Below are 17,708 nucleotides of genomic sequence, written 5' to 3' on the forward strand. Positions count from 1 at the left end.
TGCAGGCCATGGTCAGATGCCACTTTCATCAGTTTTTCCTGGTGAGTGACAGGAAGCTTGCTTCTCTTTGCTTCAGACAAGAGAAATGGGTTTCTCACCCAATCCAACCGTGCAGATTTCTCCTCCATGTCAGCAAAGTAGCAATGAAAGCCCTTTATCAAGTTAGCCAAATGTCCCACTACGACTAACTTCACTGGAGCTGTCTCCACATCTTCATTGGAGAGAAAAGCATCCACCTGAGGAAAGCAGGTGAAATCCTCCTGACCACATGCCCTTTTTTATATTTTTTGTCTAGCAATACAACAGCGGCGGGAAGCAGCAGCTCTTCAGCTGTGGTGAACGTTTTTTTGGCTTTAGCTACGAGCAAAGAAACCGCATAAGAAGCCTCCAGGGCTTTGGCTGATGTAGTGGAGGCTTTTCGCATTGTGTCTTGGGATGACTGGAAGTCAGAAAGTTTCCTCCTGAAGAACTCTGGTGGCTTACCAACATGGCATCCATGTTTTGTGGTGAGATGCCGCTGGAGATGTGCCGGCTTCATGCTAGCGTTGGCTAATTTCTCCCCGCAAAAAAAGTACAGCGCTTTGGGTGGGTTACAACTTGTAGACGTAAATCCCATCCATCCATCCATTTTCTGAACCGCTTAGTCCCCACGGGGGTGGCGGGCCTGCTGGAGCCTATCCCAACCGTCAACGGGCAGTAGGCGGGGGACACCCTGAACCGGTTGCCAGCCAATCGCAGGGCACACAGAGACAAACAACCATCCGCACTCGCACTCACACCTAGGGATAATTTGGAGTGCTCAATCGGCCTACCAAGCATGTTTTTGGGAGGAAACCGGAGTGCCCTGAGAAAACCCACGCGGGCCCGGGGAGAACATGCAAACTCCACACAGGGAGGGCCGGAGATGGAATCGAACCCGCACCCTCCTAACTGTGAGGCGAACGTGCTACCCAGTGCGCCACCGAGCCGCCTCGTAAATCCTCGCCTTGACGTAAATCCCATCAAACAATAATCTTCCATGTACTGTCGGTACTTCGTCGGCTCTGGTTTTGCCTTCATTTTTACTTGTTTCTCCGTGTTTTCAACAGCAGCATCGCTGCTACACTTTAACCACATCTCCATGTTACAGTGCATCATCAAGGCAACCGCAGGTGACTGCTACTGGTTTGTGGAGAGTCCGTTTATTAAGGATTAAAATTGAATACTGAATATAAAACATACATTTGTATTTCATCTAACTTTTTATAACTAATTCTCAAGACAATCAGGCTTACTGTTTTTTGTGTGTTTTTTTTTTTTTAATACCGGTATATATTTTTATAAAACCTCCACATACCCCCAGGGGTATGCGTACCCCCATTTGAGAACCACTGACCTAGAGGATTCAAAACAGCAACTCTTTCATGAAGCTAATTTGAAGCTTCATTTGCCAATCACTATGGTATGTGAGAGGATAAGTGTTATTTTTGGCCTATGGCACAGAATATAACTTCCTTTGAACCTCACTTCCGAAAGCAATCCAGGTTGAGTGATCAAAAGCTGTCACACGCAAACAAAAACTAACCATGCCATGTTAATGAAAAAGTAATTTCCATGCTTGCATTAAATTAAAACAATGGAGAAAACAACAGTTGACCTGATCACAATTCTAGTGAGTCTGACCTTTATTCAGGATGATCTCCATCATGATACGGTCCCCTGCTTTAGTGGGTGCACTTGGAATGTTAATGATGGAATTGTTGCAAGTTTTGAAGTCATAATCTCTCATCTCATCACCGAGTCCAGCCATACCCGTGGCGGAGTTGAGTGAGCGTGATCTGCACAGCTGAGCGACCTGGGCCTGGCCACACAAGGCTCCCACTCGCAGGCTTGTCCTCACCACTAGAATCAATAGGCCCTTTTTGATCTGCTGTAAAAAAACATTAAAGAGACGGTAAAGCCCAGTTTATGTATTTTTTAACCAGGATAAGGAATAAAGTTGGCATTTCCTATTTTATTCCATTTAAAAACAGCCAATTTTAATCAAGAGACACACCCCTCCCCTCCTTGTCTTGATTGATGACGTCGCGGAAGGAAGCAATCACAATTTCCCCATTGGAAATCCTTGTACATACTATCCATATAAATTAAAATGTCCCAAAACAGCTATCAGTTGGCACCAAAATTTACATGGACATCTCTACTTATAACTACTTCAACATATCACAAGGATTAGTTTCTCCGTGTCTGATTTAAGAGAATTGAGAACCCTCTCTGCAGCTGAAGGTTCTTATTAACGCCATTAAGCACTTGCATGATCATTTACATATCTATCATAAAACATTATACAGTGTAGGGCTGCACAATATTGGAAAAATATGCAATATGGATGTTGGATATTGCAATATCGATATTATTGCAAAATTTAACATGCCCATAAAGAAAATATTCTTGTGTGGCTGACCTTAGGACTGGGCCTCTCGCAGCAGGCCTGCAGTCAGGGGAGGGGTTCTATGTGTGTCCTTTGATACACCATATTGTCTTTTTTACTTTGATGCCTTGTGTCTTGTCTGACTTGTTGGCAGTCAGTCATGGAATAAAGTCACGTCTGCCAAAATATACCATATTTTTCGGACTATAAGTCACGTTTTTTTTCATAGTTTAAGGGGGCGACTTATACTGTGGAGCGACTTATATGTGAATTTTTTCACAAATTTTCAAAATTAAAAAAAAAAAGTGAAACTGCGATAAACGAATCACGATGAAGCAAGGGATTACTGTAATTTGAACGTCAAGTGACGTCAGCGGCGCAGTGCAGCAGTTGTTTACATAAAGGACAAAGATTCGATCACGGGATGACGAAGGGCCCCACGTACTACCGGCAACATTAGCGCCTTTGTTTGTAAGTGACACAGAGGACGAAGAGTTTGAAGGATTTAATGATTTGGAGTGACACAGAAGGTTTGAAAAACTATTATGGCTTTTACGCACGCCCGGTCCTACTCTACGGAGCTCTCTCTCACCTCCGTGGATGGAAGTCAGGGGCTGGCGCTCGGCCAGGTGGCTGTCTGGGGACGATGGATGGGCCTCGGACATGGCTTTTACGCACGCCCAGTCCTACTCTACGGAGCTCTCTTTCACCTCCGTGGATGGAAGTCGGGGGCCGGCGCTCGGCCGGGTGGCTGTCCAGGGACGGTGGATGGGGCTCGGACACTGCTCCTACGCACCCCCGGTCCTACGCTACGTAGGTCCCAGCCACCTCCGTGGCTGGAAGTGCCACCTCCGGAGATGGAAGTCCACGCCGCCACACGCCTGGAAGTCGACACCGGTGCTTGGGGCCGTGTGGTGGTGAACTATTTATAATTTAGTTATTTGATATATTTTATTTTGTGTGGCAACTTGTATATGTTTTTATCGTTACAGTTCAGTCGTTGTTGGCTCGTTGAACTCTTGTTTTGTTAAATAAAGAGCCGTTTACCAAACCCACGTCTTTCCTGGTACTTTGTTAACGCTCCATTATAGTTATATACTAGATCTGTGGAATAACGACGAGGCTGACAACAGCGGCACACGCGCGGCGTTGTTGACAAAGGACGAGGAATTTGATCGATGAATTTAACGATTTGGAGTGACACAGATGGTTTGATAATATTGTTGCTCTCACGGTCAAGAAAATTTGATCACATTACCCCGATATTAGCCAACTTACATTGGCTCCTGGTCCATTTAAGATGTGACTTCAAGGTTCTTCTACTAAGCTATAAATCACTGCATGGCTTAGCGCCTTCCTATCTCGTCGACCTAGTTGTTCCTTATGTTCCGTCTCGTAACCTTCGTTCGCAAAACGCTAGTCTTTTAGTTACACCGAGGGCCAAGAAAATGTCTGCAGGTTCAAGAGCATTCTCTATTCGGGCTCCAGAGCTTTGGAATGCCCTACCAATGGATATTAGAACTACTACCTCAGTAGAAACATTTAAGACACGTTTAAAGACACATTTCTATGAGATGGCCTTTAACTAACTTGTAGTGGCCGATTCGGCCGGAGTTTGTTTTGTTCTCTCTGCCCACCCCCTCCCTGGCTGGGGAGGGGGTTAGGTGGCGCAAAAGCTGATAGCGGCTAGCTGGGTTCTCGGGGACCAATTCAAGATGAGGAAACTGCAGCTTACCCTCCTTGAAGACACTGCCAGGAAAATCGAGGGCACCTCCGGCAGATCTTTGCTTTGTCTCGGACATCCACTTTTTCATTGATTTTCATATTATGTATCATTTGTGCCCTCTCTGCATCCATTGCAGCCTGGTGATCCTGAAAGGGGGATCCTTCCATCTGTGGTCCCTTCTCAAGGTTTCTCATTTTCCCCTGGCAGGGGTTGTTTGAGTTTTTCCTTGCCCTTTTGGGAGCTTAAGATCAGGAGATACTTTGAGAATAATTGTCAATTTTTGTCTATGTGAAGCCCTTTGAGCCTGTTTGTGATTTAGGGCTATACAAATAAACTTGACTTGACTAGACTATAATAGTTATTTGATATATAATTTATATATCGTTATATGGGCCTGTGGAATATTTTGAAGTGCAACTGCTGTCAGTGGCGCACATTTATGTTGACATAAAGGACGATCGATGGATTTAATGAATTGGAGTGACACAGATGGTTTTATAAACGTGTTATTTATGTAATAGTTATTTGAATAACTCTGAATGTTACGTCAGGCCCGTTCTCAGCTCTTCGATTGTGTTTATGTTACGTTAGCATACCTATCATTTAACCTGTTGTTGCTCGTTCATATCTGTTCTTCGTGTTGGATTATGTCCTAATAGATTTCCCCCAAAATGCGACTTATACTCTGGAGCGACTTATATATGTTTTATTTCACGTTATTGTGCATTTTATGGCTAATGCGACCTATATTCCGGAGCGACTTTTAGTCAGAAAAATACGGCATTGTGCCTCATTACATAAGAGTCAGAATGTTAATAGTTTTTTAATTTATTGAGGCACAATATTGTAGCTGAAGTAATGTAATGTAGATTTACAGCAATTTGGACCAAATATTTTTTTTTAATTGAGTGATTTATTTAAAAGATATGGAGAAAAATACCCAGACATTGACCACCATCATTACAGAGACGTACTCGAGGGATGCCAGACATTGATGGAACGGTATTGGTAAGAAAAATTAATAAACTCTGCGGTTTGATCACCTTATGGTTGTTAGAATAGGCCTCTTTGGCACATGTGATTAGCTAGGTAGCTTGAGCTATGCCGTTATATCGCTGTAACCCTTCTCTTGCTTCATTAGCTTTCTTTTCTCACTCTTTGCATATATGTAGAAGTCGCTCTCAGTTAAGACTACAAGGTCACACATTATCACACAGGCTAGGCAGAGTCGCCTCCTTGCAGGAAGGCGGCCCAGAGTAGTATAAGAGCAGGAACATTGGCGCTGGGAGTTAGACCTTATTCCACATCTTACAGAAAAGGCTCCACAGCTGTGCATCAATCATTCTGGCATACATTAAATAGTCAAACTGTGAAGGCGGCCTCTTGGTAATTACTGTTAGCATAGCGAGCATTAAAGATAAAGAACTGGGAACGAACCTACCATGGTTTAGTTATCTTTTGTTTTAACGATGTAACAGACCTTGACTGGATGTCATTTTTAGCCCCTGAATTTGACGCACGGAGACAAAGTTGTCCCGTGATGACGAAAGCGGGCAGCTACACAACAGGGATGGCACTACACCAGGGCTAAGGGGGTTGTAGCCCCGTCAGAAATGTCTGCAACCCCAGTTAAGCCCCTCGAGCATTTTATTTCCAAATTATGTATTTCCGTATGTATCGGTCTGTCGCCCCTTTAGCCTCTCTTTATGGCATGAAATTATCAGGTCAACAAAGGCGTTCTGTTCAAACAGCATGCCCTCGCACAGATAAGCGGTTGGATGGATGGACAGACGGACGGAGTAAAGAGGCGGGCAACTTACTTTGAACTTGTGAAGTGCATCATCGTGACTCAATCCATGCAGTGACTCCCCATTGAGCTCGAGTATCTCATCGCCTACACACAATATCATAATATTTATATTCATTGTTGCATCTTTATCACACATCTGAGCACAGGGGCAATAAATATTGTGCTACTCTTTTAATTATTAGGGTTTGTCAGTCTAAAGCAGGGGTGTTCAAGTCCAGTCCTCGAGGGCCGCATTCCTACATGTTTTCCAAGTTTCCCTCGTTAAACACACCTGTGCAGGAGCCTGATCATTGAATCAGGTGTGTTTAACGAGGGAAACTTGGAAAACATGGAGGAAGGCGGCCCTCGAGGACTGGACTTGGACACCCTGGTCTAAAGGTTGAGGACAGAGGGTCCTCACTCCAGATTCTGAACATCACTCAATGAACCAGTTTGCACAGCGCTGTATATTGTATTGCAGTGAAGCAGAACAAGAAGGCCTGCACAATTACTGCCATAGTTTTATTGTTTTGTATTTAATCCCAACATATTTTTGTTCTTAAAATATTTACAGGATTTACTGTTTAATTGCTGCATTAGGTTAATTACAGACCGTGGCACGTACTGACTTTGCCACTGTAGGAATGGGACTTGTTGGCAAAGCTGAGGACCGCTTTTACACATTAAAAAAGTAGCCCTCACCTTCTTGTAGCCTTCCATCAGCAGCCGCTGCACCACCAGGAAAAATGGTCTTGACATAAATCCCCATTGGTCCATACATGCTGTCTCTCCCACCAACTATGCTGAAGCCCAGACCCTGAAAATACATTTGTTGTAAAAGTATTGTTACAAATATAAAAGAAAAAAAAGATATGTTCTCAACTAATCTGTCATTGTATAGACAGCTATAGAAGAAAATTACAATTGTCCAGTAGTTGTTTTTTAGCAGTGTAGGAGAAGAGCAGTTAAGCAAAGCACTGCTTTTGACTCGCTTTTGACTTTTAAATTGCATGCCAACAAAAATATAAACTATAAAGGGTGGCTAAAATGTTTTAACAGAAAACAATGACTGTTTTTATTTGTCACGGCCTTTTGAGACCAACACAATGAAGAGATTTATGTAACTGCTACAACTGTCTCAAATTTGAAGGATGCCTTTTCCAGACTGAATCTTTCCAGACAATCTTTCAGCTTTTTGGTACTGCAGATATTCAGTAGGATTTAGATCACGTCTCTTCAAAATACATTTAATTTTTTTGTTATAAGCTACTAGCTATGTGGTTTGTGTCATTGACCTATTTGAGTACCCATGACTTGCAGCTGAGACCAAGATTCCTGGTATACACACAAGCTATTTTAGTAAGCATTGTAGGTTTATTTTCATTCCAACAATTTTGTCCAAGTGTGTATTGATATTACAGTATATCCGTTTCAATGTAATGATAGTATTGAACAGTCCCTACCTTGCCATGGCCCTTCATCAACACAATGTTACAGATAATAAAGGCTTGGGTTTTGCTGCTGGGGTTGGTCAGCTGTGTAGAGCTCAGAGAGCGCAAAGGGTGACCATGCTGGAGACAATGAAATAAATGTACAAACACATTCCAGTTTACAGTCCTTAGTCAGTTTCATGACAGTTGGTATGTCCGTCTTAAAATATTTAGTATGTTTATATTAACTATACATAATTTGAAAAATGTCACTTAAGATTCTGTACCTGAAGTGAATTGTGCAAAAGGTTCAGTTGCTGGGATAGGGAAGTTCTGTTCCCATATAAACGACAATTGCCAGGAGAGTCGTTGGTATACATGTCAGCGTTCTTCATAATAATGCTGTCCAAATCACCAATCCAATAAGGATGCACACCTTGATACAACATGTATAGAATCAGACAAACAACAAAATAGCCACTTGGGTCTCAAGATGAAAGTGGATTGGTTTGGGTCTATAGGTTAACAATGACAATAAACAAAGGGTATTGACCTCCAGAAAATGGGATTCTCAGAGCTGACTTCATGCAAAAGGCCCCCTGAACTGGTTGTCATTAATGTGTGTGTGTAGTTGGGGGGGGTGTATGTGTGCGTGTAGGTGTGTTAAGTGTGTAGGTGTGTATAAGACTGTGTTTATGTCTTTTATTTATTTATTTCCATATTTATTTTTCTATATTCATTTTTATTTTCACTTTTATTTATTTTGGTTTTATTTTGGTTGTGAAATATTATTCAAATGATGGGCTGTCCACGCTGTTGCAGACCTGAGCGAGGAGGACAAAAATTTAAAGTGGTGCTATCACCTAAATGTTACAGCAATCAACAATTTGGGCACTATAATCATAGACAGCCGCCAAAATTTTCATTTTCGTGCTGGGAAGGTCTGGTTTACCATGTTTGGGACTTCATCAAATTTCTTTCAGACAAAATAACAGCACACTGTGAGACATTCCCTGAATACTTGTAGAGATCAATTCATTAGCTAAATTATTATCATTGTCATCTGACACACATTTCTATAGCATACCCTAACTGCAACTATGCATGGTGGGGTGGGTGAGAAACTGTAAAGATCTTTCCGTGACAAAAGTATTGGGCAGAATATACAGACTTTAGGTTTTACTTTACCCCAATCTCAAATCTTACCAGGTGATATACACACACCAAAACAGGATAGTTGCTTTGTGGGTTTTTGCTGTTGGTAAATAAATATCTAAAATACACAAGAGTATAACTTTATACACACTATGTGAATTGAAGTACGTCTTATTGCTGCTCATCTGGCCTGGTGGACTCTGCTGACAAGTTTCTGTGTTGTGGCAACTTTCTTCATTGACCTCTGGAATAGGCAACTTGAACGAGCGCACGCACACACACACACACACACACACACACACACACACACACACACACACACACACACACACACACACACACACACACACACACACGCATAAGTACGCGCGTGCGCAAACGCACGCGCACACACGCGCGCGCGCACACACAGACACACACACACACAGAAAAGGAGCATAAAAACACGTCCAAAATGTAGTAGTATTCACAATATTAGCTTAGGTGATAAAACATACAGTATTTACCTTGAGATTGTTGTTGGCTAAAAGTTCTTTATCTAGTAAGTATGCAGACATTGATAGCTGATCTGACGTGGAAATAAGAGATGGGTGTTGAAGACTTGTGGTCAGTATATGCTGATGTAGAGCATCTTCACACGGTGAAATAAACTGCAATTAATGTGGCAACAAAAAATATTTAAAAACTTCCATGGCAAATGAACAAGTGAAGACCTCAAACAGTTTACAAAGCGTGATTGCACCCAACGTGTTTTACCACAAGGGGTCCTCGGATTATAACACCATTTTAAGGTTGTATTTTCTGGCATGTAAAGAACTTAGACAACTCAACAAATGTTACTTATGTGTGATCACTTAAATGTTCTTACCTCTCTATAGGCTCTAGTATGGAAACTTTTAGTTCCACCACCCTCTATGCACGCACCACTGCTTAAATACTGTCCGTTAAAAGGTACCACCTTGTCTTGGCTCGGGAAGTTGGGACCGCTGAGAAAACAGAAAATAAAGAACACTTGTTAAGAACACGATAGTTCTTAGACATACAAATTTAATGGCAAAAAAAATATGTTAAATACAGTACTGTATGCACGTTTTCATTACTTTTTTGTTTGTCTTTTTCGGTATCTTAAAAAAGGATTGATTGGTACCGCCACATGATTTTTTATATATTCATCCATCCAATCCATCCATTTTCTGTACCACTTTGTCCCCACTGGGGTTGCGGGCATGCTGGAGCCTATCCCAGCGGTCATCGGGCAGCACACCTTACACCTAGGGGCAATTTGGAGTGCTCAATTGGCCTACCAAGCATGTTCTTGGGATGTGGGAGGAAACCGGAGTGCCCGGAGAAAACCCACACGGGCACGGGGACAACATGCCAACTCCACACGGGGAGGGTCGGAGGTGGAATCGAATCGGCACCCTCCTAACTGTGAGGCGGACGCGCTAACCAGTGTGCCACCGAGCCGCCCCTTATATACATTCATATTTACATTATTATATATTCTTATGTTATTGTTATATATTTACATTATCATATTACATTATGCGGCTCGGTGGGGCACTGGGTAGCACGTCCGCCTTACAGTAAGGAGGGTGCGGGTTCGATTCCACCTCCGGCCCTCCCTGTGTGGAGTTTGCATGTTCTCCCCGGGCCCGCGTGGGTTTTCTCCGGGCACTCCGGTTTCCTCCCACATTCCAAAAACATGCTTGGTAGGCCGATTGAAGACTCCAAATTGTCCCTAGGTGTGAGTGTGAGTGCGATTGGTTGTCTGTCTCTGTGTGCCCTGCGATTGGCTGGCAACCAGTTCAGGGTGTCCCCCGCCTACTGCCCGATGACGGCTGGGATAGGCTCCAGCACGCCCGCGACCCCCGTGGGGACTAAGCGGTTCAGAAAATGGATTGATGGATGGTTGGATATTACATTATTTAACGGGGATTTGCTTTTTTTAGTGGTCATATGAATCATGTAGTGTACAAGTAATGTAATGTATGCAGTAAAATGTTTTAGCAAGTTGGACATTTATTTATCCATGCATCCATCCATTTTCTGTCCCACTTTGTCCCCACGGGGGTCGCGGGGGTGCTGGAGCCGTCATTGGGCAGTAGACGGGGGACACCCTAAATCGGTTGTCAGCCAATCGCAGGGGACACAGAGATGAACAACGATCCACACTCACACCTAGAGGCAATTTGGAGTGCTCAATTGGCGTACCAAGCATGTTTTGGGGATGTGGGAGGAAACCAGAGTGCCCGGAGAAAACCCACGCGGGCATGGGGAGGACATGCAAACTCCACACAGGGATGGCCGGAGGTGGAATTGAACCCGCACCCTCCTAACTGTGAGGCAAACGTGCTAACCAGTGTGCCACCGAGCCGCCCCTCATTGACAATACAACAGGACGTTGACTAAGCCTTCTCTGGCTGATGTGTTGAGCAGACTCCACCCAAAAAGTGCGTGGTCAGTAAATCCACCGCCAGTAACCCCAAAATACCATTGAATCACTTTTGAGTTTTTTCTCCCGGTGGAATTATAGTCCTGACATCATTGTCCTGCCATCTGCTCTGCCCTCCACTCGGCCTTCTCCCACATGGAGAGGAGGGACTCGTATGTGAGATTGCTGTTTGTGGACTTCAGTTCTGCCTTCAACACCATTGTGCCACAAAGACTCATCTGCAAACTCGACAAGCTGGGCCTCAGTACCTACCTCTGCAACTGGCGACAAAATCTCCGCCAGCATCACGCTGAGCACGGGGGCCACCCAAGGCTGTGTGCTCAGTCCGCTGCTCTTCACCCTGCTGACGCATGACTGCACTGCGTCCTACAGCGACAACCGCATAGTGAAGTTTGCTGACGACACGACTCTGGTGGGTCTCATCACCAAGGGTGACGAGACTCAGTACAGGTTGGAGGTTGCCCTTCTGACCGCGTGGTGCAGGGACAACAACCTCTTGCTGAACGTCAACAAGACCAAGGAAATTGTTGTTGACTTTCAGGAGGGTCACACCCAACACCTGCCACTGACCATCGACGGTGCTGTGGTGGAGAGGGTGAGCAGCACCAGATTCCTGGGGGTGCACATCAGTGAGGACCTCTCCTGGTCCGCCAACACCGCGTCACTGGCGAAAAAAGCTCAGCGCCGCCTGTACTTCCTACGGAAACTCAGGCGAGCAAGTGCTCCTCCGGCCGTCATGACTACATTCTACCGTGGCACCATTGAGAGCGTCCTCTCGAGTTGTATCGCTGTCTGGGGTGGTAGCTGCACTGAATACAACATGAAGACCCTGCAGCGCATAGTGAACACGGCTGGTAAGATTAGTGGTGGTTCACTCCCCTCCCTGAAGGGCATTTACATCTCGCCCGCAAGGCGACCACGATTGTGAGTGATGTGAGTCACCCCGCACACTCTTTGTTTGATCTTCTGGCCTCTGGGAAGAGGTACAGGAGCCTGCGCTCCCGCACCGCCATACTCACCAACAGCTTCGTTCTCCAGGCTGTTAGGATCCTGAACTCTCTTCCCCCTTCTGCGTAGCGTCCTGTACTTATTTATTGTGTTATTTTTTTATTCATTATTTATTCATCACTCTTATTTATTCATTGTTTGTGCCTTCTTGTTTTATTTTCTCGTGTTGTTTACTTGCATGTAGATTGTGAACTATGTCTTGTCACCATGGGATAGTGGGAACGTAATTTCGATCACTGTGTGTCTTGGCATGTGAAGAAATTGACAATAAAGCAGATTTTGACTTTGACTTTGATTGTTTAATACAGACATCAATTACGAGCCAATGTTGGGCACGCTTTACTGTCTCTTAACTCACCATTGGGCCACGACATGCCAGCCCCTTGTCCATGATCCTTGCAATGTTCTGTTCACACCCAAGCAGGCCCCAACCTATGCCTGGCCCTCAAATCAGAGCATCAGTATGAATGCAGCCTACCATGGCTCCCGTACAACTATTCCTGAACTCAATCACAAAGAACCTGGTGAGTTTACCTGCCTCAAGCCCGAGCAAACCTGTTACCCGCGGACAGCTCTGAACTATCAAGTGCTGAAAGAAGGAGTGGGCCAGAACAAATCTAGCGTCATTAGCCACCTTCCAGAAAATGTTCGGTCCGACAGTGCCGAGTTCTTGCTCTCACACAACTAGGCAGACAATCCTGAATGAACTCTCAGCCTCAGCTGCCACTTCTCCACAATATTGCTGAGCTTGCACTCAATGCCTTGACTCGAATTGTGCATCGTGCTAACAGGATCTCAGATACCAAAGCCACTGAACAACGAACTCACCCTGGAGTTCATGTGGACTCTGTTGTTGACCACAAAGTTGTTGTCGGCACTCGTGTGGCCGAGATCCAAAAACGGACCTCTCAGCACCTATGGGCTTAAGTTGATTCCCTTTAGATCCCTGCGTATGACATCACTCGAGGTAAAACATTGCAGGAGCTGGTACGCCCCAATCGTTGGTGCCAAGGTCCCCCCAATAGGTAAGGGGCTCTTTTTTCTTTATAGACCTCATGCTTCCTTCTCCAAACATAGCTTTAAATTAAAATTGTGTCTCGTCAGCCCAGAGAACAGTATTTTTGTTCTGTCTACGTGGTTTTTGGCATCCTGGAGTCAACTCCTTGTGCTTTGGAGTCACAGGGGCATGCACCAGAGAATTCTTGCACAGAGATCTTGATACCAGCAGACAGACACAGCTTCTTCCCCCAGGCTGTCGCTCTGATGAACTCACACCACTCATAGAATCTCAGAACATCGCTGGGCAATAACATCCTGCTCTTGCCACTTAAATGTTGTTAGTCACCCGAATGTTGTTAGTCACTTAAATGTTGTACAGAGGCTGGGATCAACCAGAGTTAAATTCCTTGTTTGGCATGCACAAACTTGGCCAATAAAGCTAATTTTGATTCCGATTCTGATACTGCAGTTAACCTTATTGTCTGGTTGAAAGATGAGTACCTCTCTCTGACAAGTCCTTTCACAGGTCCTCATGTCGCATCCGTGCCAGAGGACGCTCGGCTGGCAACTTCCCTCAGCAACATCCCTTCATTACCGTAATGTCTGTCACCTCCTCCCTCTTGTTGTCCGATGTATTTAAACCCTGCCCGTGTATATCCCCCAACGGTGTCTACTGTTGTCTCCCGTCTGTCTGCGCCTTGTGTTCCTGTCCTGCTCGTTCATTTTCCCCCTGGTCTTGTGTTCCGTGTCCGAGTGGACTTCAGTTTGCCTGTCTGCTGTCCGTGAGTCTCTGTCCCATTTGTGTCTGTGTTCGCCCACTTCCCTTCCCTTCAATAAATCCTAGTCCAAGCTGCAATTGATCGCCCTTTCTCCACTCATTCGTGACACCTCAACTGTCATGGAGGGACTTTTTCAGCACCTTTTGCTTTAGGAGAGCAGTTGTTGGTGGCATCCTGCATTTGTCGCACACATATTGCATTCCCACTGTGCCTTTAGTTTTAAAGAACCAATGGAGCTGGGATGGTCCATTTTAGCCAATTACATTTCCTATTGTCTCTCTTGAAATGTTTAGTGTCCTTGCTATCATTTTATATTCGTGGCTTCTGCTCAGGAAGAGAAATTAAGTTCTCTGTTGATCTCTTTGAGGATTCTATGGACTTCACCATGTTGCAAAGGTACCAATGACTGTCTGGAGAAGGAAGAGTATGACAGTGCTTTTAAATTTGCTGAAGTTTCGACCATTACGGTTCTGTTCAGACCTACGTACATCCACACTGTTGTCAATTCCTGATTGAAAACACTTGGATTGAAACCTCTGTTCTAAAGTTTGCTAATCTTTAAGGGGTTGAATAATTTTGTCAGTAAGGAAATCTCATGGTTTCCTCTTGGTGCTCCAGTTTCCTCCCACATTCCAAAAAAATGGATGGATGGATGGATGGATGGATGGATGGATGGATGGATGGATGGATGGATGGATGGATGGATGGATGGATGGAAATCACAAAGTACATTTATAGGAATATTATGCAAAATATTGTCATTTAAGTTACATTTGTATATTTTACAAGTTATTACTTTTTTGAGCTGATTATAAATGAGATAAAAAATAAATGTTTATAGTCTTACGTATATACTTACATTCATGAAATTAAATGAATTTCAACTCAATGTCAACGGGGATGACATGTTTTTTGCACAACAAGGCTTACCCACGAAAGCCGTCATAGCCAGTAGTATCCGTTGGCTCACTCATATGTCATAAACACAAGTTATCACCCCTTTCTGGGGGTCCGCCTCTGTCTAGAGGTTTGTCTCTTCTAACACCACACCCCCATTTTGCAGTCTGCAGACAGACCCCTCTCAGAAGATTCCTCAAATTCGGTAATTCTTACATGTGTCTCCATACAAGCTGATCTTCAGTGATATAGTTGTTGTTGTTGGGTTTTTTTTTTTTTTTGGGGGGGGGGATACCTGCTACTTCCTGGCTTTTAGGTTTAACTTTTTTTTTTTTTTTAAATTCAGACAAGTTGTCCCATTCAAATAAATTTCTCCAAGTGACAGCCCTCTCCTGGATTTGTTTGTTTTATTTTCTGGCATGACAATTTTCTTGTTTTTGTTTACTAGTTACTCCTCTGCTTCAAACAGAGAACCGCTTCTTATATTTTAAAAATTCAATCATAGGTAGTATATTCAAAAATATTAGAAACACTTTGCCTCTTTGATGCGGGTATAACCCTTTGCAAACTACAACGTCACCCGGCTTTACCTATGTGAAGGCATGAATGAAAACTTTTTTAATTTCAATGTTTACAGTAATTTCCGGACTATAAGTCGCGTTTTTTTTCATAGTTTGGGTGGGGGGGCGACTTATACTCAGGAGCAACTTATATATGTTTTTTTTCACAAATTTTTACTTGATCGTTAAGACATCACTTACAAGTATAGTTGACCACTTCCCATGTTATTTTTAGTATAGTTGATCACTTCACATGCTTTTATATCTTTATCTTGAACATATTCAAAACATAAAAAATAGAGAAAACATCAAATAAAGCAATTAACACTTTAAAGCACCATATCCAAGTCCACTGTCTGCTGTATGTACACTTGCTCCATTTTTGCTCCTATTATATTTATTATTATTATTATTATTATTTATTATTATTTGTTTATTTATCATTTATTCAACACTCTTATTTATTCATTGTTTGTGCCTTCTTGGGTTTTTTTTTGTGTTGCTTGTATGCATATGTGTACTATCTCACCGAGGGATAGTGGAAACGTAATTTCAATCTCTTTGTGTGTCTTAGTATATAAAAAAAAAAAAAATCGACGATAAAGCAGACTTTTGACTTTGATAAAACAACCAAAAAAAAAAATATTTTCAGACGAAACTGGATGAGGGCGCTCTAAATTTCACCGTTGGCCGTGACTCATCAACTGGGTGGGCTTAAGAAAAATGGCACCAAAAAGAAACTCATATTTTGCAGGTTACAAACTTCAAGTTGTAAAATATGCAGCTGAAAACAGTAATTGAGCAGCAGAAAGTTTGGAGAACCGTGATGTACCAATGGATTACTATTTCAAGTGACGTCAGTAGCGCGGCGCGGTGGTTGGTTACATACAAACGTGCCCACATAAGGACTACCGGCATCATTAGCGGTGATCATTTCTAAGTGACACGGAGGACAAAGAGTTTGAAGGAATTAAGGATTTGGAGTGACAGAGAAGGTTTGAAAAACTATTATGGCTTTTACGCACGCCCGGTCCTACTCTACTGAGTCGGGGGCCGGCGCTGGGCCGAGTGGCTGTCCGCGAACGGTGCGCGGGGCTCGGACATGGCCATTACGCACGCCCGGTCTGTCTGGAAGTCCACGCCGCCACACGCTTGGAAGTTTGTTTTGTTTAATAAAGAGCCGTTTACCAAACCCGCGTCTATCCTTGTACTTTGTTAACGCTACAATATAGTTATACAGTAGATGTGTGGAATAAAGACGAGGCTGACGTCAGGGCGCACGCGCGGCGATGTTGACAAAGGACGAGGAATTTGATCGATGGATTTAATGGAATTAAAGTGCACGGATGGTTTGATAATATTATCGGCTTGTATTATAGTTATTTGAAATATAGTTTATCTATCGTTATATGAGCCTGTGGAATATTTTGAAGTGCAAGCGCCCTCAGCCGTGCGCACCTATTGTTGATGAAGAACGATCGATGGATTTAATGAATTGGAGTGACACCGATGGATTTATAAACATGTTATTCATGTAATAGTTGTCCTTAATCACTCTATATGTTACGTCAGGCCCGTTCTCAGCTCTTTGTTTGTGTTTGTCCCGTTAGCATACCTATCGTTTAGCCTGTTGTTGCTATTTAATGAATTGGAGTGACACCGATGGTTTTATAAACATGTTATTCATGTAATAGTTGTCCTTAATAACTCTATATGTTACGTCAGGCCCGTTCTTAGCTCTTTGTTTGAGTTTGTCACGTTAGCATACCTATCGATTAGCCTGTTGTTGCTATTTAATGAATTGGAGTGACACCGATGGTTTTATAAACATGTTATTCATGTAATAGTTGTCCTTAATCACTCTATATGTTACGTCAGGCCCGTTCTCAGCTCTTTGTTTGAGTTTGTCACGTTAGCATACCTATCGTTTAGCCTGTTGTTGCTACTTAATGAATTGGAGTGACACTGATGGTTTTATAAACATGTTATTCATGTAATAGTTGCCCTTAATCACTCTATATGTTACGTCAGGCCCGTTCTCAGCTCTTTGTTTGTGTTTGTCACGTTAGCATACCTATCGTTTAGCCTGTTGTTGCTATCGTTTAGCCTGCTGTTGCTCGTTCATGACTGTTTTTGATGTGGGATTTTGTCGAATAAATTGCCCCCAAAATGCGACTTATACTCCGGAGCGACTTATATATGTTTTTTTTTTCACTTTTTGGGGCATTTTATGGCTGGTGCGACTTATACTCCGGAGCGACTTATAGTCCGGAAAATACGGTACACTTTAAAATGGATCCCTCTAGCGAAGATGCTTAATGTTATCCAAATACTTTTCTTTTAGATTCTCACACAAGCATATCACAGTAGTATCTCATACAATACACATGTATAGAATTTCGTATTTCAGACTGTCTTATTGTCCAATGTGCTTAACTCAGTGGGAGGTGTTGTTGTGTGAGAAAATAAGATGTGCTCAATTAAACTTTAACTAATTACT

At 43.2% G+C, this 17,708-nt stretch overlaps 1 protein-coding gene across 3 annotated transcripts in view; it reads right to left on the reverse strand.

Moving 5' to 3' along the window:
* il16 (interleukin 16) overlaps window positions 1-17,708 on the reverse strand; it is a 65,666-nt gene that overhangs the window by 25,421 nt on the left and 22,537 nt on the right. For 2 of the 3 annotated variants that reach the window (XM_088371477.1, XM_088371476.1), the window contains exons 5-12: window positions 9,379-9,496; window positions 9,017-9,160; window positions 8,662-8,767; window positions 7,643-7,791; window positions 7,389-7,496; window positions 6,628-6,742; window positions 5,957-6,030; window positions 1,663-1,909 (exon numbers count right to left, since the gene is read on the reverse strand). In XM_088371477.1, coding sequence (XP_088227603.1) covers window positions 1,663-1,909; window positions 5,957-6,030; window positions 6,628-6,742; window positions 7,389-7,496; window positions 7,643-7,791; window positions 8,662-8,767; window positions 9,017-9,160; window positions 9,379-9,496 — 1,061 coding nt within the window. The remainder of the gene's footprint in view (window positions 1-1,662; window positions 1,910-5,956; window positions 6,031-6,627; window positions 6,743-7,388; window positions 7,497-7,642; window positions 7,792-8,661; window positions 8,768-9,016; window positions 9,161-9,378; window positions 9,497-17,708) is intronic. The other variant, XM_088371479.1, reaches the window with a different exon arrangement.

The sequence above is a fragment of the Syngnathus floridae genome, chromosome 3 (assembly GCF_059516105.1).
Source record: "Syngnathus floridae isolate MCC-2025c chromosome 3, RoL_Sflo_1.0, whole genome shotgun sequence".
Lineage (NCBI taxonomy): Eukaryota > Metazoa > Chordata > Actinopteri > Syngnathiformes > Syngnathidae > Syngnathus > Syngnathus floridae.